General features: G+C 55.9%; 1 protein-coding gene across 1 annotated transcript; it reads left to right on the top strand.

Annotated features, from left to right (window-relative positions):
• The first annotated feature begins 2,028 nt into the window (after nt 1-2,028).
• MIF (macrophage migration inhibitory factor) lies at nt 2,029-2,843 on the top strand. Its single transcript, XM_060028470.1, has 3 exons — nt 2,029-2,236; nt 2,406-2,578; nt 2,661-2,843. Exons 1-3 carry the CDS (start codon nt 2,129-2,131, stop codon nt 2,725-2,727), a joined length of 348 nt encoding a protein of 115 aa, XP_059884453.1. The 5' UTR covers nt 2,029-2,128; the 3' UTR covers nt 2,728-2,843.
• The last annotated feature ends 18,178 nt before the right edge of the window (nt 2,844-21,021 follow it).

The following is a 21,021-nucleotide window of genomic DNA, read 5'->3' as shown; positions in this document are numbered from 1 at the left end:
ACAACCTCCCTACTGTAAAGTCTGTAGCCCTAATTACATCTACAAAGTGCCTTTTGCCAAGTAAGGTAACATATTCACAGGTTCCAGGGAATCGGGTGTGGTCGTCTTTGGAGGCCCTCCGCCTGCTACCTAGTAATGGGTCAGAAGGTAGGCCACAGCAATGTCCCCCACCTCATGCAGCCCAGAAAGGAAGCAGTAACTCGCAAACAGATATGGTGACGGCCTTGAAGTAGAGGACCTGACGGAGCCAGGAGCTCTGGGGCTTTCCTGACGAACTGAGCGACAGCGTTCCAGGACCAACGCCCAAGCCAGGAACCAGAAGCCAGGAGCACGGGCCCCGAACAGTGGCTCACCTACACGGTGTCGCAGGTTATTTGCTGGCAAGGCTTCAATGTGTCACCCACTTCCACTATCAGAGAACCGCCAACCAGGTGCTGGCTCCTGAATCTTCTGGCTGGAGTCACTTGGGTCAGTTCTGTTCACATTTCACTGGGCAAGGCAAGTCACATGGCCAGATCTGCTGCCAGTGGGTGGGGAGACAGACCCCTCCCCCAGGCAGGCCAGGCCAGGCCAAAGGTGGTGCCAGCTAACTTAGGCTAAGGCGGGGTGGGGGCCGGAGAAGTGAGGGTAAAGGGACAGTGGATGGAGGTACATTTCACTGGCAGGCAATCAGGAGTGGGAGAATAGTCATGCACCTGGATTTGGACACAGGTAGCAGGACATGCGGAGTTGGCTGCTGGGGATCGGAGGAGCACCCCGGGCTGGAGACAATGCATGGGGTGCATCAGTGGTAACAGAGCCCTGGGCACAGGAAGTCTGCTGGGGTGTGGGAGTGGGGAGGGATATGACCTGGGGCCCACCTGGAGGGATCCACATTTAACAGAGTATTTGCACAGCTGGGCCATGTGACCTCCTGCCTGAGGCCGCCTGCTCCCACAGGCATGGTGGCCTTGCTCTATCACATGCCCAGTGTCCAGGTCAGTGTGTGCTGTGCCACCTTAACCAGACCACACCTGCCAGAGACCAAGGACAGGACCTCCCTGGAGAGCTCTGAGACTTGGCCAAACCAGCATGAGCCAAACCCCCTCGAGTGCCTGCAGAGCTCTGCTCCCCAGCACAGCCCCCCCACCAGGGTCTCCTCAGAGCGGGAGTCGGGTGGCCCTCCTGCCCAGGAATGGCAGGGCCTGCAGGCTCATCCCTGGCCCTGTCCTCGTCCTGCCGTGTCATGGCTAACTTCATTCATTCATTCAGCCCGTATTTAGTCCATGTCTCTTGTATGTTTGGCACCTACTAGGTGCCCCCTGAGCTGACCAACAGTGGAAGAGAGAGACTGCACCCAGGGCTCTGTGAGAGGGCATCCGCACAGGACCTGGCTAGGGTGGGGCTTCCCTGAGGAGCTCAAGTTTCCAGACCTGCAGAGGGGTTGTCCAGGGGACCGGATGGGGCTTTGGCGTGGGCTCTGAGACGGAGTTGCTGACTGCCTTTGGAACCCCTCCTACTCCCTGCCCCTCCCCTGGGCACCTCCCAGCATCCTTACCCACCGTGAAGAGCAGGGGTGCAGGGAAGGCCTCTGGATGGTGACTCGCTTGTGGAAGCCCCCTCCCACCTGCATCAATGACCACCCCTCCCCATCACACACACACACGCGCGCGCGCACGCGGAGACTGCGGACACACAAGGGCTCAGTGGAATGAGCTGGGACTCCATCTTCTTGTCCGGCTGTGATCTGCTGGAGGGCCAGGGGCCATCTGTCCCGCTAAAGCCGCATCCCCGCTGCTCCCGGCACACAGACGTCGCTGTGACTAGATGAAAGGACAAACGAGGGACAGGCAGATTTCTGGCCGCCGCGTGAACTTTGAGGAGGTGCTCAGGGCCAATGGCCGACCCTGCAGTGGCTCCGAGCTCCGCCGTGCGGGCTGGGCCTCCGCAGGCGGTGACGTCACCAGGCGCGAGCGCGCCGCGGCCTCGGGGGCGGGGCCTCCGCCGGCTGGGGCGTCACGGGAGGCTGGGCCGCAGCCGCACTGGGCGGGGCGCCGGGCGGCGGTCACGTAGCTCCGAGGTTTCCCGGCGGTGTTTGCGCGCGAGTCGGTTGGTTCCTGCATCCCTGTCTTCGCCGTCCCTCGCCATCATGCCGATGTTCCTGGTGAACACCAACGTGCCCCGCGCCTCTGTGCCGGACGGGCTCCTCTCCGAGCTCACCCAGCAGCTGGCGCAGGCCACTGGCAAGCCGGCGCAGGTCTGCGGGGAGGGCCCGGCCAAGCGGTCCCGGGCTGGGGCGGGGGAGGTGGCCCCGGGATGGGGCTTGGGCGGGGAAGGCGGCTCCGGGATGGGGCTCCGGGAGGGGAAGGGATGGGGGCGTCCGGGCCGGCGAGGCCAGCCCGCTGACCGCTGCCCCTCCCCCGCAGTACATCGCGGTGCACGTGGTGCCGGACCAACTCATGGCCTTCGGGGGCTCCAGCGAGCCGTGCGCACTCTGCAGCCTGCACAGCATCGGCAAGATCGGCGGCGCGCAGAACCGCTCCTACAGCAAGCTGCTGTGCGGCCTGCTGGCCGAACGCCTGCGCATCAGCCCGGACAGGTGTGTGGGCGTCGGGGGACAGGGGGCGCGCGGCCACGGCGGCCACCTCGCAGCCGGCTTAGACCCGCTTCCTCCCCCGCAGGATCTACATCAACTACTACGACATGAACGCGGCTAACGTGGGCTGGAACGGCTCCACCTTCGCCTGAGTGTCGCGCCCCGGGCTCCCCTGCCCGCGTCCCGCAACCTGCGCGCGGTTTTCTGCCCGCCCCGCCCCAGCGACCCCAGCTGCCGGGACGGAGAAATAAACGGTGTGGAGACTGGGGCTGCCTCGGGCTTCCTTGCCTTGCGGAGGAATCGGTGCAAGGCTGGGTCAGTGACTGGGGAACCGAGGTCGGGAGGGGTGCCCCCAGAATCTGCAGCCTAGCCTCTCCACGCCCCCAGCCCCCAGCAGAGGGCCCAGCTGTGGTTAGCATCCTGCCCAAGGCCGCAGACCCCGGAATCCTACGGGAATTCGTCGTCGATAGTCCCCCACCCCCACCTCCCGCAGAGGCCGGACTATCTTTTGGGCTAGGGCTGGGGGGGAAGGGGGAGGGGTCAGAATCTGAGTGGGGGCGGGGGGGGGGAAGAAGGCCTTCCCCACTCCATCCAGGGTCACTTTTCGATAGGCTGCTGCCTTAGTGTCTTGAGTTGGGAAATCCCGTTGTTCTGGAACTTTGCAACAGCTTTTGGGTCTGGTAGGAGGGAAGGTGCCCAGGAGGTGATTCCTGGTTATGTTGCCCTGTTCACCCCAGTTCTGGGCCTGGGCTCTGCTCCCCTCAGGCACAGCAGTTCCCTGAGATAACACCCCCTGTAATTTGGGTACCATTCAGGTCTTATGGCGCAGCAGCTCTGAAAGCCTCCAGGTGGCTAGTTAACCCCACTAGGACTCCGGAGGTCCTGGCGCTGAGGGTACCCTGTGAAAACAAAGTCAGTGTCAAGGTCCAGTGTAACTGGGGTCTCCTGGCCTAGGATCCCTTCTCCAAGTGCAGGGGCTCACTCCCTCGTGGGGGCAGCGATAGGGCAGCAGGCAGTCCTGGTGCTGCCACGAGGTGCTGCTTGCTCAGGTCCAGTCGCCTTTGGGCTGAACACTTTACTGCCCTGCAGCGTGAGCACTTCCACGGGCCCTGGCAGCGACTCCTTCCAAATGAGGCCCAGCCATGAGCACTGGGAATTTGTGTGAAGGGCCAGCTCCACCCTTCCTGCACTGCCTGCCCTGGGGGAGAAGTCCAGTTCATTGCAGCTGCTGGCACAGAGAAGGGGCTCCTCTGGCCACATGAACCCCATTCCTGGGGGCCTCACCTCTGGATTCCTGCTGGCCCCGAGCCATTGAAACCCTTTGTTCTTTCTCAGCCCCTAAGATAGTCAAGAACATCCTAGATGGAGGTGATTTTTTTAAATTCCACAGAATTTAAGTGAATTTGTTTTTGGAAGCTGAGGGCTCTGGGGAAAAGGGTTATTACTACTTGGACCAAGCCTCTGGAGCTCTTCCCTTCTGATGCTGGGAGTGAGGAGCAGGCCCACCTTTGAGTGATACACAGTGACAAGGGCCACCTTGTATGTGTGCTGGGGCCTGGGGTGGCCACGGGCTCCTTCCTTGGGACGGCTGCCAGTGGCCCAGCCCATGTGGCACCCACTGTGGCTTCAGTGTGAACTCCCAGCAGGCAGGGGCAGGAAACCTTGGGTGCCCATCCCAGGCTTGTAGCCACACTTGCCCGCTGATTATGGCAACTTCAGAACAGCCCAGGCCCCGGGGCTGCCTAGCCCAGTCCCTTGGCACTTTCCACTTGGATCCACCCCCTACCCCACACCTCTGGGGCAGAGTGCCAGTGCCAGCTTGCGCATTCAGATGCCTGAGGGCTGCTCTCCTTCGGTCCAGGTCCAGGGGGCACTCTCCACCCTCAGCCCCCAGTCGGCTCCCTGGGTATTGAGGATTTACTTCCAGGACAGTGGGGACAGTCGTGACCTTTGAAAGGAGGAGAGTCGGTTCAAGGGAGTCTGGAGGGCGTAGCCCATCTTTCGGAGGGGACGCTCCTCTTCCACAGAGATCTTCCAGTTCACCTCAGTCTCGTTCTGTCCTCAGCGAGGGGACTGGAGTCAGTCTCCGTGCTGGGGGAGGGGGTGGGGGGGTGGCATGGCTCCAGCTGCAGCCAAACATCACTCAGCCTGGCTCGTGGCCTGGGGCCTCCCTCTTGGGTATGAGCACCTGCCCTGTGACAGGCTCCTGCCTCGGCCTGGCCTTTGTCACATCCCCTGAGCTCCCCAGCTGTGTGCCCCCCAACCCCCAAGTTCCCAGCACACAGCCTCTTCCCCCTGCTCTTGGCCTTCACCTTGATTCACCACACCACACGAGGTCGTGAGAGCAGGGGCCTAGGTGTCTGTGAGCATCTTATCCGACTCCTTCATTTCACAGGTGAGGACACCATCCTGGTTCCTGGGGTGTGTCGACACCAGGCCACCACCTCCCAGCGTCAGACCTCACATTCCCTCCCATTGCCCCCAGCTAGGACTTTCACCTTGTGGCCTCACATGAGCCATGGGGGTCTCCCCAGCTGCAGGGGTCTCTGAGGGCCAAGGAGGCTGGGCACCTGCTGTGTTGGGGAGGATGGAGGGGCTCTGGAGGGCAGAGCATGGCATGCTGCCCCCATGAATCAAGGAGCGCCAGAGGCTCTGGTCAGCTGGGGTGCCACACAGCAGTGGCTCCTTGGACGGGAAAAAGGGGGCAACTGTGGATCAGGGTCCCACATTCTTAACCCTGCCCGCCATGCTCCCAAGCCCCTTGGAGCTAATAACCGTCCCTGCATGCCGAGGAGAGCAGCTGCTGCACCTCCCTCTCAAGACATCTGTCCCCAGTCCCAGTCCTCCCCCACCCCCCGCCCCACACCCGGCCAGCTCCATTTCCTCCGAAGCATGGGCTCCGCTGCCCACCAAGCATCCATCCCTTCCCCTGATGCCACCAGCTGCCCCAAGGCCCACAGGGGTGCCGTCAACCTTCAAAACAGCAGCAAAAACTCATTTCCAAATAACAGCTCGAACTGAGATGTGGGACAGATGGGGGTGGAGGCACAGACTGCCACCCGCTCTCCACCATTGCCCCAGTGGTACCGCATCACCTGCCAGCAAAGACCCCTGGCCTCTGGGGCAACCAGCACCTTCAGCCCCGGTTTGCAGCCTGGCACCTCCCTTGCCGGTGCTGTTCCTTCTGCATCGAATGCCTTTCCCCCACCTGCTCACTGGGAGCCCCACACTGCACCCTTCTAGGATGCCTTCCCTGAGGCCACCCAGTGCTGCACGATGCCAAGTACCCTGTGCTTCGGCCCAGGCCCTGTGAGCTGCTTCTGGGTCCTGTGTCCCCCAGCACTCTCTGGGTGGCTGCATCTGGCTCTGTGATCTTTGCGCCGGTGGCCCGGAGGCCACTCGGGGCTTGTCCATTCTGAAGAGCTGGGCAGCGCAGGCTCCCCCTCAGGCCTCCCACCTTGTCCTCTGCAGGCTTGCCCCACTGCCCTGTCCCCTGGTCTGAGACGCCTGCCTCAGGGCTTGCTTCCCTTGGGAGCCTGATCCGAGGGACCCTGGGGTCAAGAGACTGCTTGGCTCCCCTCTGGGCATCAGTTTTCCCCATCTGTGAAATGAAGAGATTCACCATATGTCTTTCCTACATATTCCTTGAACCTCAGAGCTGACGGGACAGCTCAGCCTCTGATACGAGTAATGTGGATCACCAGGGGAGCTGAAGCAGGGAGCAGCGGGCCGTGACTGCTCACAGGTCTTGGTATTATCTGGGGAGGTCAGCCAGTCCCAGAGCTTAGGAAGTTTCCAGTGTTTCTAGCCCACTAATGTCCTCCTTGACTCTTTGCCCCCCTTTGCACTAAGTGCTGGCCCCCAAAACTGTGTTTTTGTAAAGCTCTCTCCTGCCACCCGGCCCTTCTTCCCAGCCGTGCAAAGCCAGGTTCCAGCCCTCCAGGCCTCCCAGGGAGAATTCCAGAATGGGCTTGGAAGATGGGGGCGGTGGGGGGGGGGTGCAGCCATACTGCAAACCCACCAGCCATTTGCCCAGATTTCCCCTCCTAGTGAAGTGAGCACACCTCACTTCTGTGTTTGAAGCTGACCTAAAAGAGACAAAAATGGTCAGCTTTCAGAAATTGACTCTGTGCCCTCACTACTGGAGCCTCAGCCCCCATCTGGGGACAGTGGGGTCTGGACTCGATATTCTCATAGGTCTACGCCCCAAACATCCAGACAGGGCTCCAAATCCCAAAGCTACAAATGGGAAGTCTCTGCCGCCATGCCCCCTGCCACCTGGTTTCTTTTCCTAATTCTGCTCTCATTTTAATAGGTAATATATTTACCTGGCTCAAATTCAAAGCATTCCAAGGATCCCCAAAGAGAAAGCTCCCTCCTGCCTCCTCCCTCCACCGGGCAGCCCTCTCTCAAATCCCTCTAGAGCTATTTTATGCACATATAACACCCCCTCCCCTCCCCCCAACTTTTTTTTTTCCCCACAAATGGTAGCATATTCTACACTAGGTTGCACTTTTTTTTTTTTTTTTACTTAAAAGTCTATCTCAGTACTTGAAGAGTCTCCAGTATTCCCTTGTTGGGACCGGCCATGGTTACTCAGCCAGCCCCTATTGAGAGCGTTCGAGCCCTTTCCATCCCTCCACTCTTAGCTCTGCGCTGTTGGCATCCACGCGTGTGTAGGTATATTTGGAGGATAGGTTCCTAGAAGTAGGATTAGTCAGTCAAAATCGTTGCTGTTTTAATATGGCCAGATGTCCCTCCTAGAAGGGGGTGTAGGGCACCAACCCACTGGGCACAGGGGCATCGCCACCTGTTTTGACTTTGGGCTTCCTGGTGGGGAAAGGCTTTTCACCAGAAGGTGTTAATTTGCATTTTTCTTCTCCCGAGATGGAGTGTCTTTTCCTCTAGTGAATAGCCATTACCTTTTCCTTTTCTGGAAACTAAGTCAAATCCTCAAGTCCATTTTTCCCACTGGGTTGTTTTTTGTTTTAGAGCTTTTTATATATCAGAGAATTTAACCCTTTGCCATGAGTTGCAAATGTTTTCCCAGTTTGGGCCCCAGGGCCTCAGATGTCCCGAGTACTGCTTGGATGAAGCGCTCACGGGCCACATCGATGATGCTAGCAGTAAAAAGGAGCTGCCCCAAATTCCAAAACTGTCAACTTAGCTTATGAATTAGGACCTCTTGTAGGTGCCAGTGCCCTGCTCCCTAAGGAGCTTCTTCCCTCCCACCACTAGCTCTGCAGGGGATGGGGGGCGATGCCCATCTGAACTGTTAACTTTAACACATAAGGCTAGACCTTCCTGAGGATAAAACTGGCCAGTCAAAAAAGCAATGTGGGGACTTCCTTGGTGGTCCAGTGGTTAAGACTCCGCACTCCCACTGCAGGGGGCATGGGTTCTATCCCTGGTCGGGGAACTAAGATCCCACATGCCGCACAGTGCAGCCAAAAAAAAAAAAAAGAAAGGCAACGTGGTGGGGAAATCAGGTGGACTCTGTCAGAACCTTCCAGTATTTCCCTAGGGAGAACCCAACTCTTTAGGGAACAAGTCTCCTCTTTTGCGCTCTGATAATTCAGAGGATATTATTGATTCTAAAATAAGCCCATTTCCTTCTTGTTCAGAAAGAAGTGAAAAGACCCTTTGGATTTCATGCCTTTCGACTATTCTTTAAATTCTGGTGAATGCCCAGTCTTCCACTCCAGCACTGGGAGTGGCGGGGGCCGAACTAGGCCCCTTCCGGTGAGCTGAGTGCACGGCTTCAGAGAAGAAGGTGAGTGACCCTGCCCACCAGCACATGGGGCTGTGACGCCCAGGTGACACTGCCCCCAGGGAAGCAGCCAGGTAAGAGGTGACAGAAGCCTCCCATCAGCTTGATCAGCTGTTCAGACTGAGTGACTGATATGATACCAGGGACACCTCACAGCAAAGAGCCCAGGGCCTCCACACCACCAACAGCAAAGCACGAGGAGAGCTGTGCTCTGAGAAGGGTTCAGGAAGGGAGCCCCATTTCCAGGAATGAATCCTTCGGTGAAGGGCTGATTCCTTGGTGAGTTGCCGCCAGTCAGAACAAAACACAGTGACAAAGCCGAGAAGCAAGTTCAGGCTTTTTAGCCCCCCTACCGGCATTTCAAGTGTAGACAAGGATAAGGACCCTGGTGATCATGGGCGGATAAAAAAGGCCAAAGAAAGACTCGAAGGGTGTAAATTCATACAAGTTTGACATTTAAAGCCCCTGTTGAGTCACTTCAATACCATATTTACCAGACAAGCAAGACAAAGAATAGTTAGAATACAGTGAAGACTGGTGCAGAAACAGACATTTTCCAGAACAGAATATGACTTTACAGATACCATACAGAACATGACTTCATATGTGCGGAGAAGAGAAGCTGGCGGGGAGTAAGGGAAACGAACAGTTCGAGAGTATATTGCTCTGTATCAGGGAATGAAGCCAAGAGGTGCCAATCTCTACAGAGCAAACTAACACCCGGGGGCGGGGTGGTCAACGAAGGACCACATAAGTGGGGAGACCACACACGTCCATGATTGGAGGCAGTGTGGTCTTCCCTTCTCTCCATTCTGCCCTCTGATACAACACTGTCCCAATAGAAATTCCAACAGATTTTGGGTGGAATTTGACAACCAAATTCTAACATTTATTAGACTCCAAAGGGCCAAGAGGAGCCAAAACATTTTCAAGGTGGGAGGACTTCCTTGCCAATGTCAAGATTTCTTAGCAAGCTACATAAATAAGGTGAAGTGAAATCAGCATGGGGCAGACATCTACACACACATATGGACCCGATATAGGCTCAGGGCAGCTTGGAAATCTGTGTGACAGGAAGCACAATTCAATTAGCTGTGCAGGGCCACTGGCCACCACGTGGGGAGAAAGCGCAAATTGGACTTATATTTCATACCCACACAAAAATCAGTTCTCTGTGAATTAAAGACATAAAGATCATAGGAGAGAATATCATCTTAATGACTTCTTAAATGAGGTACACAAAGCACAAATGACTAAGGAAAAGATGGACACCTTTGACCTTATATTAGTAAGACACCGTGAAGAGTCAAAAGACATGCTACACCTAAAGGGTTCATATCCAGATCGTATTAAAAACTGCTACAAATTGGTAATAGACAACCCAATAAAAATTAGCAAAGGATTTTATAAGCCTCTTCACAGAACAGAATATCCAAATGGAAAAGGTGTTCAACCTCAGAAGAGATCAGGGAAATGCAACTAAAGGCCCCACAAGATGCTACTGCTACCCATCATGTTGGCTGTAATTAATCCGCCCACAATCCCACTTCCAGGTATAGACCCTAAAGAAACCTACATCTGGAAACAACCCAAATGTCCATCAAGAACAGAATGGATAAATAAATTGTGGCCTCTTCACGGCATGGAATACAACACAGCAGGGCCATGAACAAGCTACAGGGACACTTACCACTATGGATGAATCGATTTCATTTATTTACAGTTCAAAACCAGGGAGCCCCAAACCACAATGTTCAGAGGTCCAGGCCTAGGTGGTAAAACTGTGATGAAAGTCAGGCAACAATTCCCCTCCCATCAAGACAGTGGGCCGGCTGGCGGGGAGGGTGGGAGCTGACTGGGGCAGGGCACACAGGAGTGGATGGGGGCTGCAGTGATATTTTTCCCTCACTCTTCTTACAAGTGTCTGTATTATACTTGTTAAACTGTTATGCATTTTTCTGTGTGTATGTTATACTTCACGGTACGAGTGACCCCACACACACACACACACAGACACACACAGACACACACATGAAAGGAAAGGGAAAGGAAGACCATCACCACATACCATGCAGAGGTGTTACCCAGACCCCCACCCCTCTGAGACCTTGCCCGACTCTGGCCCCTGACAAGGGCCGCCCCACTGGCTGCCTGCTCTCCAGCCCACCCCCAGGCTCCCTGAGCCTCCAGCCACTGTGGGCCTGCTGAGGTGGGGGGCCCTCATGGCCTCACATTTCCCTGTGAGGTGTTTCCATCCCTAAAGTAGCCCTCCCACCCCCGCCCCCCATGCCCTGCTGGCTAGGCCCTCCTGGGCTCTGCCGTGTGCTGCTTGCCTTCTGGCACACGCTGTGACTCCCACGCTATGGCCGAGTTCCCGAAATCGGAATTGGAAGAAAGCAGTGGTATACGCAGGCCCCGCAACCCACCATGTTGCACACTGGCGTCAAGCTTTGAGTCCACACCAGTGACCCCACACAGTAGCCCATGTGAAGTCTGAGGTTGCCTGGGGGCCTTGGCAGTGCCCCACGGGGTTTTGGTGCTGTGAGCTGATGCCTAGGCTGTGTGGTCCTGATGAGAATCTCCACCTGCTATGTAAGCAGGGTCCTTGTGGGCAGGTTTGTGAGCCGCAGGAGGTCTCGCCTGGGCTCCAGAGAGCTTCCACCTTCTGGGCGGTGGTGGGGGTGGGTGTTCTCCTGGGTCAGTCACAGGGAGGTGGTGGCCCATGAGTTGCTGCCAGAACTGGGGCTGTGCAAGGTCCTCCTGCACCTCCAAGTACATCCGAGGTTCATCCCTGGAGCTGGGAGACAGAGCCTGCCTGGCCTGCAGGAGGTGCAGGGTTGTTAACTGACACAGCATCCCCAGCAGTCGGGGTCCTTCAGAGAAGAGGGCTTGAGATAGAAAAACAACTCAAGGAGATCACTGCATACCCCAAAGCTAGCAAGGCAGAACAAAAGGCGTGAGTGGGAGCCGTCTGCCCAGGCCTCAGGTTCACTGAGGAGAGCCAGAAGGGCCTGGAGTGGTTTGAAAAACACACCCTAGTCTGACTCCCAGAACAGGAGCAGCGGAAATAAGAGGAATGCCCTCAAAAGAACATGGGGTGTCAGGGGACAGCCTGGACAGACATGAAGGGGCTGATGGGACCCTGGAGTGGCCAGGCCAACAGAGCAACTCAGGCAGGGGCCAGCAACTCTCCCTGGGGGGCGGGGCGGGCAAGGCTGGGGACAAGGCAAGGCCACCCAGGGAGCCAGGTGACTCAGAACACTCCTGAGGGGCTGCTGCTCCACACAGAGTTGGGAGAACTCTGCTCAGGGCCAAGATGGCTTCTGTGAGACCCAGAAGCCATCCACGAGCCAGCAGTTCTCAGAGGCTGTGGAGGATCCGGGCAAATGCAAGGATGGAACATCAGCACCAAACACTGAGAAGATCTGGGGACGCCTTTTGGCACGGGAAGACTGGGGGGTAGGGTCCGGGATCACACGGCCCTAAGGGAACATGTTTTTAAATGTAGGGATTTGGTCTCAGGAAGGCTCAGCTGAGCCCCACCAGAGGCGAGCAGAGCCAGGCACAAGAGGGGCCAGCAGCGGGGAAAGTGGCCGATGGATCGTCACTCTTGGGTCTCTGGGGTGGAGCCCTGGGGCTATTTCAACAGTGGATGCTGTGACCAAGCCGGAGTTGACTGGTTTTTCTTTCTCTTGCCCTGGGAGACCCCAAGAGACAAAATCTAGAGGAATATGTCAGAAAAAGTAAAATGTGTGGGCGAGAAAGTATTAAAAGGAGGGAAGGCACTGGAATCCAACAAAAACGGCCAGCCCTCTGTGTGGTCAGGAAAAGGGATGAAACCACCACCAGGAGCCGACACAGCACAAGTGCACGGGCTCAGCCTGGAGCCGCAGGCAGCAGCACAGCCAGGATGCTCCCAGGGCACAGAGCCTCGCACCGGAAATGAGGTTGCAGAAACAGCTGTCACGTCAGGCCGGAGCATCCCAGTTGGAGGACACACAGTGTCCTGAGAATCAACCGGGCGGAGCGGCTGCTCCCTGGCCCTTGGTTCAGGAACCTGCTCCAGGCAGGACACACGGACACTGGGCAGAGCTCAGCCCTGGGTGCCCAGAGGGAAACCGAAAATTACGAGGTTTTGAACATTCTGGAAGAAAGAAGGTATCGTAAATGAGACCCTACAGCTGGGCTGTCCACAGCCATTTGTGAGAAGGCAGGAGTGGCACAGATGCGCTCAGAGAGGAGAAGGAACGCAAAGTTGCTCCCTGCCCCGCCCAAAGCATCCACTGGGCTAAGCTAACCCTCCACCAGGTCCAACCCTAAGGGGGTGGGGTCGGGGGCTGACATCCTCTTTCCTGTCCACTCTCCTTCCATTCCTGCCTGGGTCTTGAGCCAGCAGAAAGAGGGGTCCACATGGGGCTGAGTACTGCCTGGATTCTGAGGACACCCAGCAGCCTGCAGGCTGCCCTAGGGGTTGATTTCCCTGTGGCGGGCAGGGCCTAGTAACTCTGAATCCTTTAAAAGTGGGGCACATTACAGGCTAGCGGAATCCTGAGGTGTGGAGAAGGACCCCATTCCAGGAACCATGTGGGTGGCTGGGCTGGCACAGATGCTTGGAGAGGGAGTTAACGGCTGGGCTCTCAGGGAAGGCTTTGGGCTTCAATCCTCGGACCTTAAGACTTTTAGTTTTTATTTCCTTCAACTTTAACCTAAAAGGGCAAAGGGATTTAATTTTTTGATTTGAATTTCACCCTAGGAAATTCACAAGAGAGGGCATTTCTGTGTTGACTTGGAGTATCTTTGTCATTTTATCTCTTTGCAGAACGTCTGAGCCAAATTTGGACTTTGAGGCTGGCCCTGATTTAGGATGGAAAGGTTAGGGAGAGAATTCTTGGTTTGGGATCTAGTGTGCCCGTGGAGTTCAATGACGCCTGGTTCTGGTCCATCCCGAGGTGGCTGAGGTGGGGGAATCTTTTTTTTTAATTTTTTTTTTTATAAATTTATTTATTTTTGGCTGCATTGGGTCTTCATTGCTGTGCGCAGGCTTTCTCTAGTTGCGGTGAGCGGGGGCCACTTTTCTGTGGTGCGCAGGCTTCTCATTGACGTGGCTTCTCCCGTTGCAGAGCACGGGCTCTAGGGCACTTGGGCTTCAGTCGCTGTGGCTCGCAGGCTCCAGAGCGCAGGCTCAGCAGTTGTGGCTCACGGGCCCAGTTGCTCTGAGGCACGTGGAATCCTCCCGGACCAGGGCCCGAACCCGTGTACCCTGCATTGGCAGGCGGACTCTCAACCACTGCGGAGGTGGGGGAATCTTAACTGCCCACGGGCCCCAAAGGGGAATGGATGGAATGGGGCCCACCCCTCTCCCCCTGGGAAACGGTTGAGGCAGCCTTGAGGGCCCTTTCCCTCCCACCCCTTCCCACCCACCACTCCGCTCTGCAAGCAGCAGCAATATCGCTGACCCATGAATTTGGGAAAAGAAAGTGGGCAGGTTTGATTCGGCTCCTTTGGGGCCTATCTCGGGATCTGGCCCAGCCTGCCCTGTGGGTGCCCAGCGGCGCCCTCGCTCTCTTTGGGGGTGAAGGGGAGCAAGCTGCCCAGCGTGGGACAGTCTCTCTCCATCGCCTCAGGCCCCCAGCAGGCTGCTGACCTATCCTCCCAGCCCCACGCCCCGTCCCCACCTCCTCCCTGGCCTCCTCCTCCTCCTCCTCGTCCATGTGGCCTCGCTGCCCTGACCACTGCCAGCCCGTCCCCAGAACCCAACACCCATGTTCTTCGATGGAAATGAACTCCAAACTATCACTTCAGGTCAGCTTCTTTTGTTTCTTAAAGGGCTCACTCTGCACACATTGGCAGAGGCAGACTGTGTTCAGATCATGGAGGCACCAGGTACCAGGTGGAGGAAACAACCAGGGGGCAAGCGATCAGGCCCCTGTACCCCATTCCCACCAGTGCCTGCCAGCGCCGAGCTGCAGCCCCCTGCTGAGTTGGACCCCTTGCTCCTCACTGCCTGGCCCGGGCCCCACGGCTGCCCTATCACTGCCTGTGCTGGCTGTCCTCCCCAGTCCCTGGCCTCTGCTGCTCGTCTTCCCTGCAGTCCCTGGAGAGGCAGCCGGGGCTGCACCAGAACAGCACCTCCTCAGTTTTCCAGGCTTTTCCAGCGGCCTGGGGCACTCACTTACTGAGCTTGGAGTTTCTGACCTCAGGCCAGTGCTCTCAGGGGCACCGCCTGCTGCTCAGCCTAAGGCAGGGTCGGCTTTGAGTAAAGGCCAGGGCGGCTTCCCCTAACAGGCAAGGCCCAGGCCTGTGTCCAGGGCCTCCAGGTCTCCTGTCCCCCTTCAGCCAAAAGGATAATAAGGGGCTCCCATGTGAGTGGCCTTTCCCAATTTCCCAAGCAATTTCCCCAGACATTACCTCGTGGTATCCTAACAACACTGTGAGGTAGGTGTTAGTGGCCTTACTTTAAAGGGGAAACTGAGGCCCAGAGAGGTAAAGTAGGAGATTTCCCCCATGGTCACACAGCAAGTTAGCCGCAGGACCGGTGCCCGTCCTCACCCCACTGCCCTCGCTCCCAAGCCGAGGCCTTCTCGCTTTTCTTCCAATTCTTCTTCTTCTACACTTTTCCTCTCCCGTCTCCCCTCCCCTGTCCTATCAGAGGACAGGCAGGTTAAGAGGAGCTGGCCTGGGGCTCTGCCAGACCTGTCTGGGACCTGAACGGGAATCAGCTTTGCCAGCTCCCATCACCCCTCGGCTGCTCAGGAAGTGGCCTGTGGCTCAGGGATCAGCTTGACCAGCTGTGTGTGTGCAGGAGAGGGCGGGGTGGGCCCAGCAGGGAGAACTCTGCTCAGGGCCAAGGACCCTCTTCCGTCCAGAGGAGGGCTTTGGCGGGGGTTGGTGGGGGCACAAATGCCGGGAACCTCCCTGCTGTGTGCACTGTAGGAGGAGAGCAGGGTGGGTAGGTGTGGGAGCCTGTGTGTCAACACAAAATGAGGCAAAATTAGAGTGAACCAGTGCCTGGCAACGGTCAAAGGTGTACACTATCTTCCCTTAAACTCTCCGGTGGCGCTAAACTTGAGCCTGGCACAGCTGTGATTACTCAGAGCAGAGGGGGATTTACAGCCAAAGTAAACAGAGCTGAAGCTTCAGGGCATGTGCTTATCCCTTCAGGGGCCCTAGCCATGCTTTCGGTTGTCAGGTGCTTTTGGAAAATTTGCAGAAAATACTTTTACAAGTTGGTTGAGGCCCATTGTGTTTTTCCACTGCAAATTTCCTCCGTCACACCTCTCCTGTGAGCATTTGGGCATTTGGGATGTGGCTAAGGGGAAGGTAAAATTGGGTCATCACTAATGTGTGGGTTGAGTGGGATATGCCCACGGGCTTTGAAGTCACTCCTGTGTCTGCTATCTTGGTGCATAAACGGCTTCCTGGGACACACTTACTGCTAAAGGAGAGGTGGGGGAATCACCTCTTCTGTGTAGGAAATATAAAATAATTGTCACAATGAAAGGTAATCAAAGAGTCTGCAGTCCAAAAATACAGGGGCGGGGTTGGGGGAGGGAGTATTTGAAAGGTGAAGGTGTGTCCAGCAGTTAAGAAGAATGTCAGGATATTCTTCTTGAGCTTGTGGTACTTTTTTATTTTTTATTTATTTTTTTTTTGCGGTACGCGAGCCTCTCACCATTGTGGCCTCTCCCGTTGCAGAGCACAGGCTCCGGACGCGCAGGCTCAGCGGCCATGGCTCACGGGCCCAGCCGCTCCGCGGCATGTGGGATCTTCCTGGACCGGGGCACGAACCCGTGTCCCCTGCATTGGCAGGCGGACTCTCAACCACTGCATCACCAGGGAAGCCCGGTCCTTGTTTTTAAAATTCATAATTTCTCAATCTAAATAATCGCTTTATATATAAAAAAAGGTTGCTTATCATCTTGAGTGTGTTGACAATGACCCGGTTTTTCTGTTCAGCCTGCTTTTCCAACAGACTCTTTAGTCAAGACTCAATGACCACCCCCCCACCCCGCCCTGGTGCTTATGGGTCAGACTCTTATTGGCTGTTAACAGGGCCCCTGATGTTCTCCACAGCTCTGTTCTTACACCAGGCCATCCCTTTTGCTGCTCTTCAGGACTGAATATCCCACCTAATGCATGTGAACTGTAATGTGACCTGAGAGCTTCCTTATTCCAAGCTGATTCCTGCAGGAATCATCACCCTCAAGTCACACAGGAGGAAACTAAGGCCAAGGCCAATGCTAAGGCTGAAGGAGGTGACAGTGTTGAAAATGACAGGATAACATGAGGGATGAGGCCAACGCAATTGGTGAGGACGAGACAGCTGCAGTGCTTTGTCCCATGCCATTCCACCTGGTGACAAAATAACTGTCTCTAACAGATTCCTGGCAAGGGCTCCTCCCAGACAGCAGCGGCCTTCCTCTGGAGCCAGAAATGCCTCCGTTTATATGGCTTCATTCACAGGCCACCTTAGCTCTACTTAAGCAGGAAAGCTGAAATGACTTGCCCAAGATCACTCAGCTAGTAAGTGACAAATCCAGGATTCAAATCCAGGTCTCTGGACCCAGAGCGCGGACAGGGAGAACGAGGGCAAACAGACTGGCAGCCCATCAAGCCAACCTGGCCCTGCTGGCAAGTGGTGGCAGCAGGCCCTGGTTGGGTAAGGTTGGCTCCAGTCCCTTCCTTCCCCAGTGGCTCCCCAAGCCACGTGGACTGGGCTTTCTGGTAACACATCCTTGCATTACAGGGCCCCACACCCTTTAAAAGCACTTTCAGCGTCTCACTAGGTCTCTGTAACCACCTCCGGAGAGGGTAGAGCTGCAATTACTTTACAGATGACAAGGCAGCCTCAGAAAACTTTGGGGAGCTCAATAACCTCCCAACTGTGATGTTCCCTGGCGTTATCAGCGGTAACTTGTCTACGGTGCAGGGGCCATTCACCTACGGCCATAGCAGTTTCTATCGGAGTAAGACCACCAAGGTCCTCACCTGGGACCCCAAGGTGCCCTGGCAAAGGATGAACAAAGCATGAACAATATGGGGGGAGGTCCCGTGTGAAGTCTCCTATTGACAAGGGTTACTGTGAGGCTTCTTGCCCTGACCCCCTAGTCTTAGACTTGGTCCACCTCACCCAGAAGCCCTGAAATGGGTGGAACTGGGGTGTCATGACAGAGACTTCTCTTAAAACCAGTCTCTAGTTCTCACGAGGGTGGCCTCCATGGTGCTCTCTCCTCCTCCCATTGGCATCCCTTCCTTGCGCTGCTACTGTCCATCTGTCCCTTCCTCTTTCCCCTCCTTAACCCAAAGGTAAGTCTCCCACAGGTAGAGGGAAGACTCAGAGTGGTTGAGAGCTCTAAGCGCCAGAAAGAGCTGTGGTCAGACTTCCACCTACACGTGAAAGCAACCTCTGAGGACCCTTCCTGCTTCAGAACTGGGCTCTTGACTCAGGTCTCCTCCCTGCCTGCTCCCCTTTCCCTGACCGTTCTTCCCCTCCCCTATCCTGTGCGTAAAAAATATTGACCTTCCAAAAATGAGTAGGGGTAGGGGTCTATTATGCTTTGCTCAGCGATGGTGCGCCTAGTGCTAGGGAATGACGCCATGGACTCAGCTTCGCTGGGAGGTCTGCCCAGCTCTGTTTCTTCCACCTCCCCTTTTCCCTCCACTTTTTGAGTCCACCCTCTTCTATTCGCATCTTCCTGTCTCCCCCTCTGGGACCCGGCACAGTTCCTTCCACTCGACATGGCCGGAGACTGCACTCTCTCCCCTCGCCCGGTGGGGGGGGGTCTCAGCTCCGAGGCCCCAAACCCTTCCCTTCCGCTCCACAGGCCCCGGCGCTTTCTAGGCCCCCCTCCCGGGTGGTTTTCCCGCCCCTTCCCTTCAGCCTAGGCCGCCGCCCGGCAATAACTCAACCACCCACCGCTCTCAGGGGCCCTGGGCAAGACGGGCGCGCGCGTCACCAGACCGTAACGGTCCAGCACGCTCCGACCGTTGCCATGGCAACGACCCCCTCCCGGCAAGCTCCGCGCGCGGGGCCTGGCAGGGCAGGGGCGAGGGCGGCGAGGTGGTGGGTCCGCCCACAGTACCCTCCGCGCGCCGGGCGGTGCTCTGAGAGACTGTGCTCTGAGGGGCGGGGCGGGGCTGGCAGCTCCCAGCGTGCTCCGCGCGGCGGGGCGGGGCCTAGAGGGGGTGGCCTGGAGCCGGGCGGCTCGAACGTCTGTGTGCTGGTGGTGTCTGCCGGAGGGGCAAAGTGAGGGCTGATAAAATGCTGTGCCAAGGGCCGGCATGAGGCACGCGTCCAAGAGAAGGGCCGTCTGGCGTAATTTTTGTTTTTGTAATGACCTTTTTATTAGTATGGAGGTTTTAATTTATTATTATAGAGAATAATATACAAGTACTCGTGTATCCCCCACGTGGGTCGGGCTTAAGTGAAGCCCTCGGGTGCTTCCACCTCAACCTCCACGCTTGGGAATTTGGTGTTTGCCGTTAGGTATGTGTTTATAATTGAAGGAGGTCAGAACAGTCACCCCCAAATATGCTACTCTGGCATATTGACTATTTTGAGTCAGACGCTGGAAAAACAGCAAATGCAAGAAAAACACTGATTTTCTTTCTTTTTTTTAAAGAAAAAAAGTTCTTATCTTTTTCCCAGTTTTCTACTGCGTTGCGCTTTTTTCCTTACCGATAGATTCTCAGACTAGTTTCACTGGGGATTTACATTTTTAGGCGTAAACCTGGGGAATTTTCTTGCATTTCCTCTCCGGTGGCCTTTTCTTGTCATTTGTGAAGAACGCTTCTTATTCCGTGGCTGCATCCTAGCAGGGTCTCCGTGGCTGCATCCTAGCAGGGTCTCGAGAGGACGCGACGCATGGTCTTTAATCATCACAAAGCCTTCGCCCTGTGTTATAGTCAAGGGCTCTTTACAACCAACCGCGAGCCCAAACACAAACGTTTAGGGAATGGCCCATAAGCGTCGGATACAGCACAGATGAAAGCACACCATGCTTTCAAGTTTCTCGGGGTTCCCTCACCCACATTTCTACTTTCTTTTTTTTGGCTGCGCCCTGGGCATGCGAGATCTTAGTTTGAGGACCAGGGATCGAACGTGTGCCCCCTGCAGTGGAAGCGGGGAGTCTTAACCATTAACCGTTAGAGAAGTCCCCACGTTTCTATTTTCAACAGATTTATTTGCTTATAGGTGGGGTGGGACAGGGAAGGGAGGGCAGTCGCCCAGGGCTCCTTACATGAGAAAGAAGGAAAGAGTTGAAGGGAAGGAGGAGAGAAAGAGAAAAAAAGGAGGAAGGGAGGGAGGAAGGAAGGAAGGAAAAAGAGAGGAAATCAAGAAAGAAAGAAAGAAAGAAAGAAAGAGGAAATCCAGAAAGAAAGAAAGAGAAAGGAAGAGGGAGGAAGGAGAAACAGAAGGAAGGAAAGAAGAAAGAAAGGTAGAAGAAATCCGGAAAGAAAGAAAAGAAAGGAAGGAAGAAAGAAAGGAAATCAAGAAAGAAAGAAAGGAGGAAGGGAGGAAGGAAGGAAGGAAAGAAGAAATAAAAAGGAAATCCAGAAAGAAAGAAAAGAAAAGAAGGGAGGAAGGGAGGGAGGGGCTTCCCTGGTGGCGCAGTAGTTAAGAATCCTCCTGCCAATGTAGGGGACATGGGTTCGATCCCTGGTCCGGGAAAATCCCACATGTGGCAGAGCAACTAAGCCCGTGCGCCACAACTACTGAAGCCCGTGTGCCTAGAGCCCACGCTCTGCAACAAGAGAAGCCACCACAATGAGAAGCTCGCGCACAGCAAAGAAGAGTAGCTCCCACTCGCCACAACTAGAGAAAGCCTACCCGCGGCAACGAAGAACCAACGCAGCCAAAAATTTAAAAAAGTAAATAAATTTATAAAAAGACAGAAAGAAAGAAAGGAAACCTCTGGTCCTGTGCTGTGTGCACCAGGATGAGAGATTCGATGGAGGCAGGGCTGAGTCTGGAGGCTGGTGAGGCTGCCAGGCCATCGGGGTCTTGGTTGTGGGGTAAGAGGTGCAGGAGGTGGAGGGACAGCACTTGGTGATGGAGGGTCTGGCCTGAGCCCAAGGGGCGGGGGTTTGGGGGGCACACGAGGAGGGCAGAGGGTGGTCCCAGTAGGAAGTTGGGATAGTTACTCAGGGGTGGGGTGCGCATGGGAGTGTCTGTGTGTGTGCTTCTGTGTGTGTGTGTGTGTGTGTGTGTGTGTGTGTGTGAGAGACTGTATGTGCATGACTCTGTGAGTGTGTGGGGTTGTGTGTGGGGGGTGTGCGTGGCACAGGCATGGTGGAAGGGAAGACAGAAATCCTTAAGAACCTGACATATGCGTCGCAGCGGACTTGAAGGACAGTGAAAGCTGTCTAGACTGAAGGGAAGCCGGGGTGGGGGTGGGGGTGGGGGTGGGGAGGTGGCCCCCCCAGCTGAAGAGAGCAGGGGTGGGAGTGTCCATCAGCTTGCACTGCCCCATGAAGGTGGAGGAGGACCAGGCTGGGGACCCTGCTTTTGAAAAACCAGTGACCGGCCCCTCACAGGGGACAGAGGCCACAAGGTGTGATGGCTTGGCTGGGTGCCCAGCCAGTTGTGGAGGGAGTAGGCTTCAGGGAGGGGCATGGATCAGACCATGGGCCCCATTTTGGAGGCCTGAGTAGAGGGCCGATGGGAAGCACGGGG

This window comes from Delphinus delphis, chromosome 13, assembly GCF_949987515.2.
Source record: "Delphinus delphis chromosome 13, mDelDel1.2, whole genome shotgun sequence".
Taxonomy (NCBI): domain Eukaryota; kingdom Metazoa; phylum Chordata; class Mammalia; order Artiodactyla; family Delphinidae; genus Delphinus; species Delphinus delphis.
This window is presented reverse-complemented; position numbering and strand designations above follow the sequence as displayed.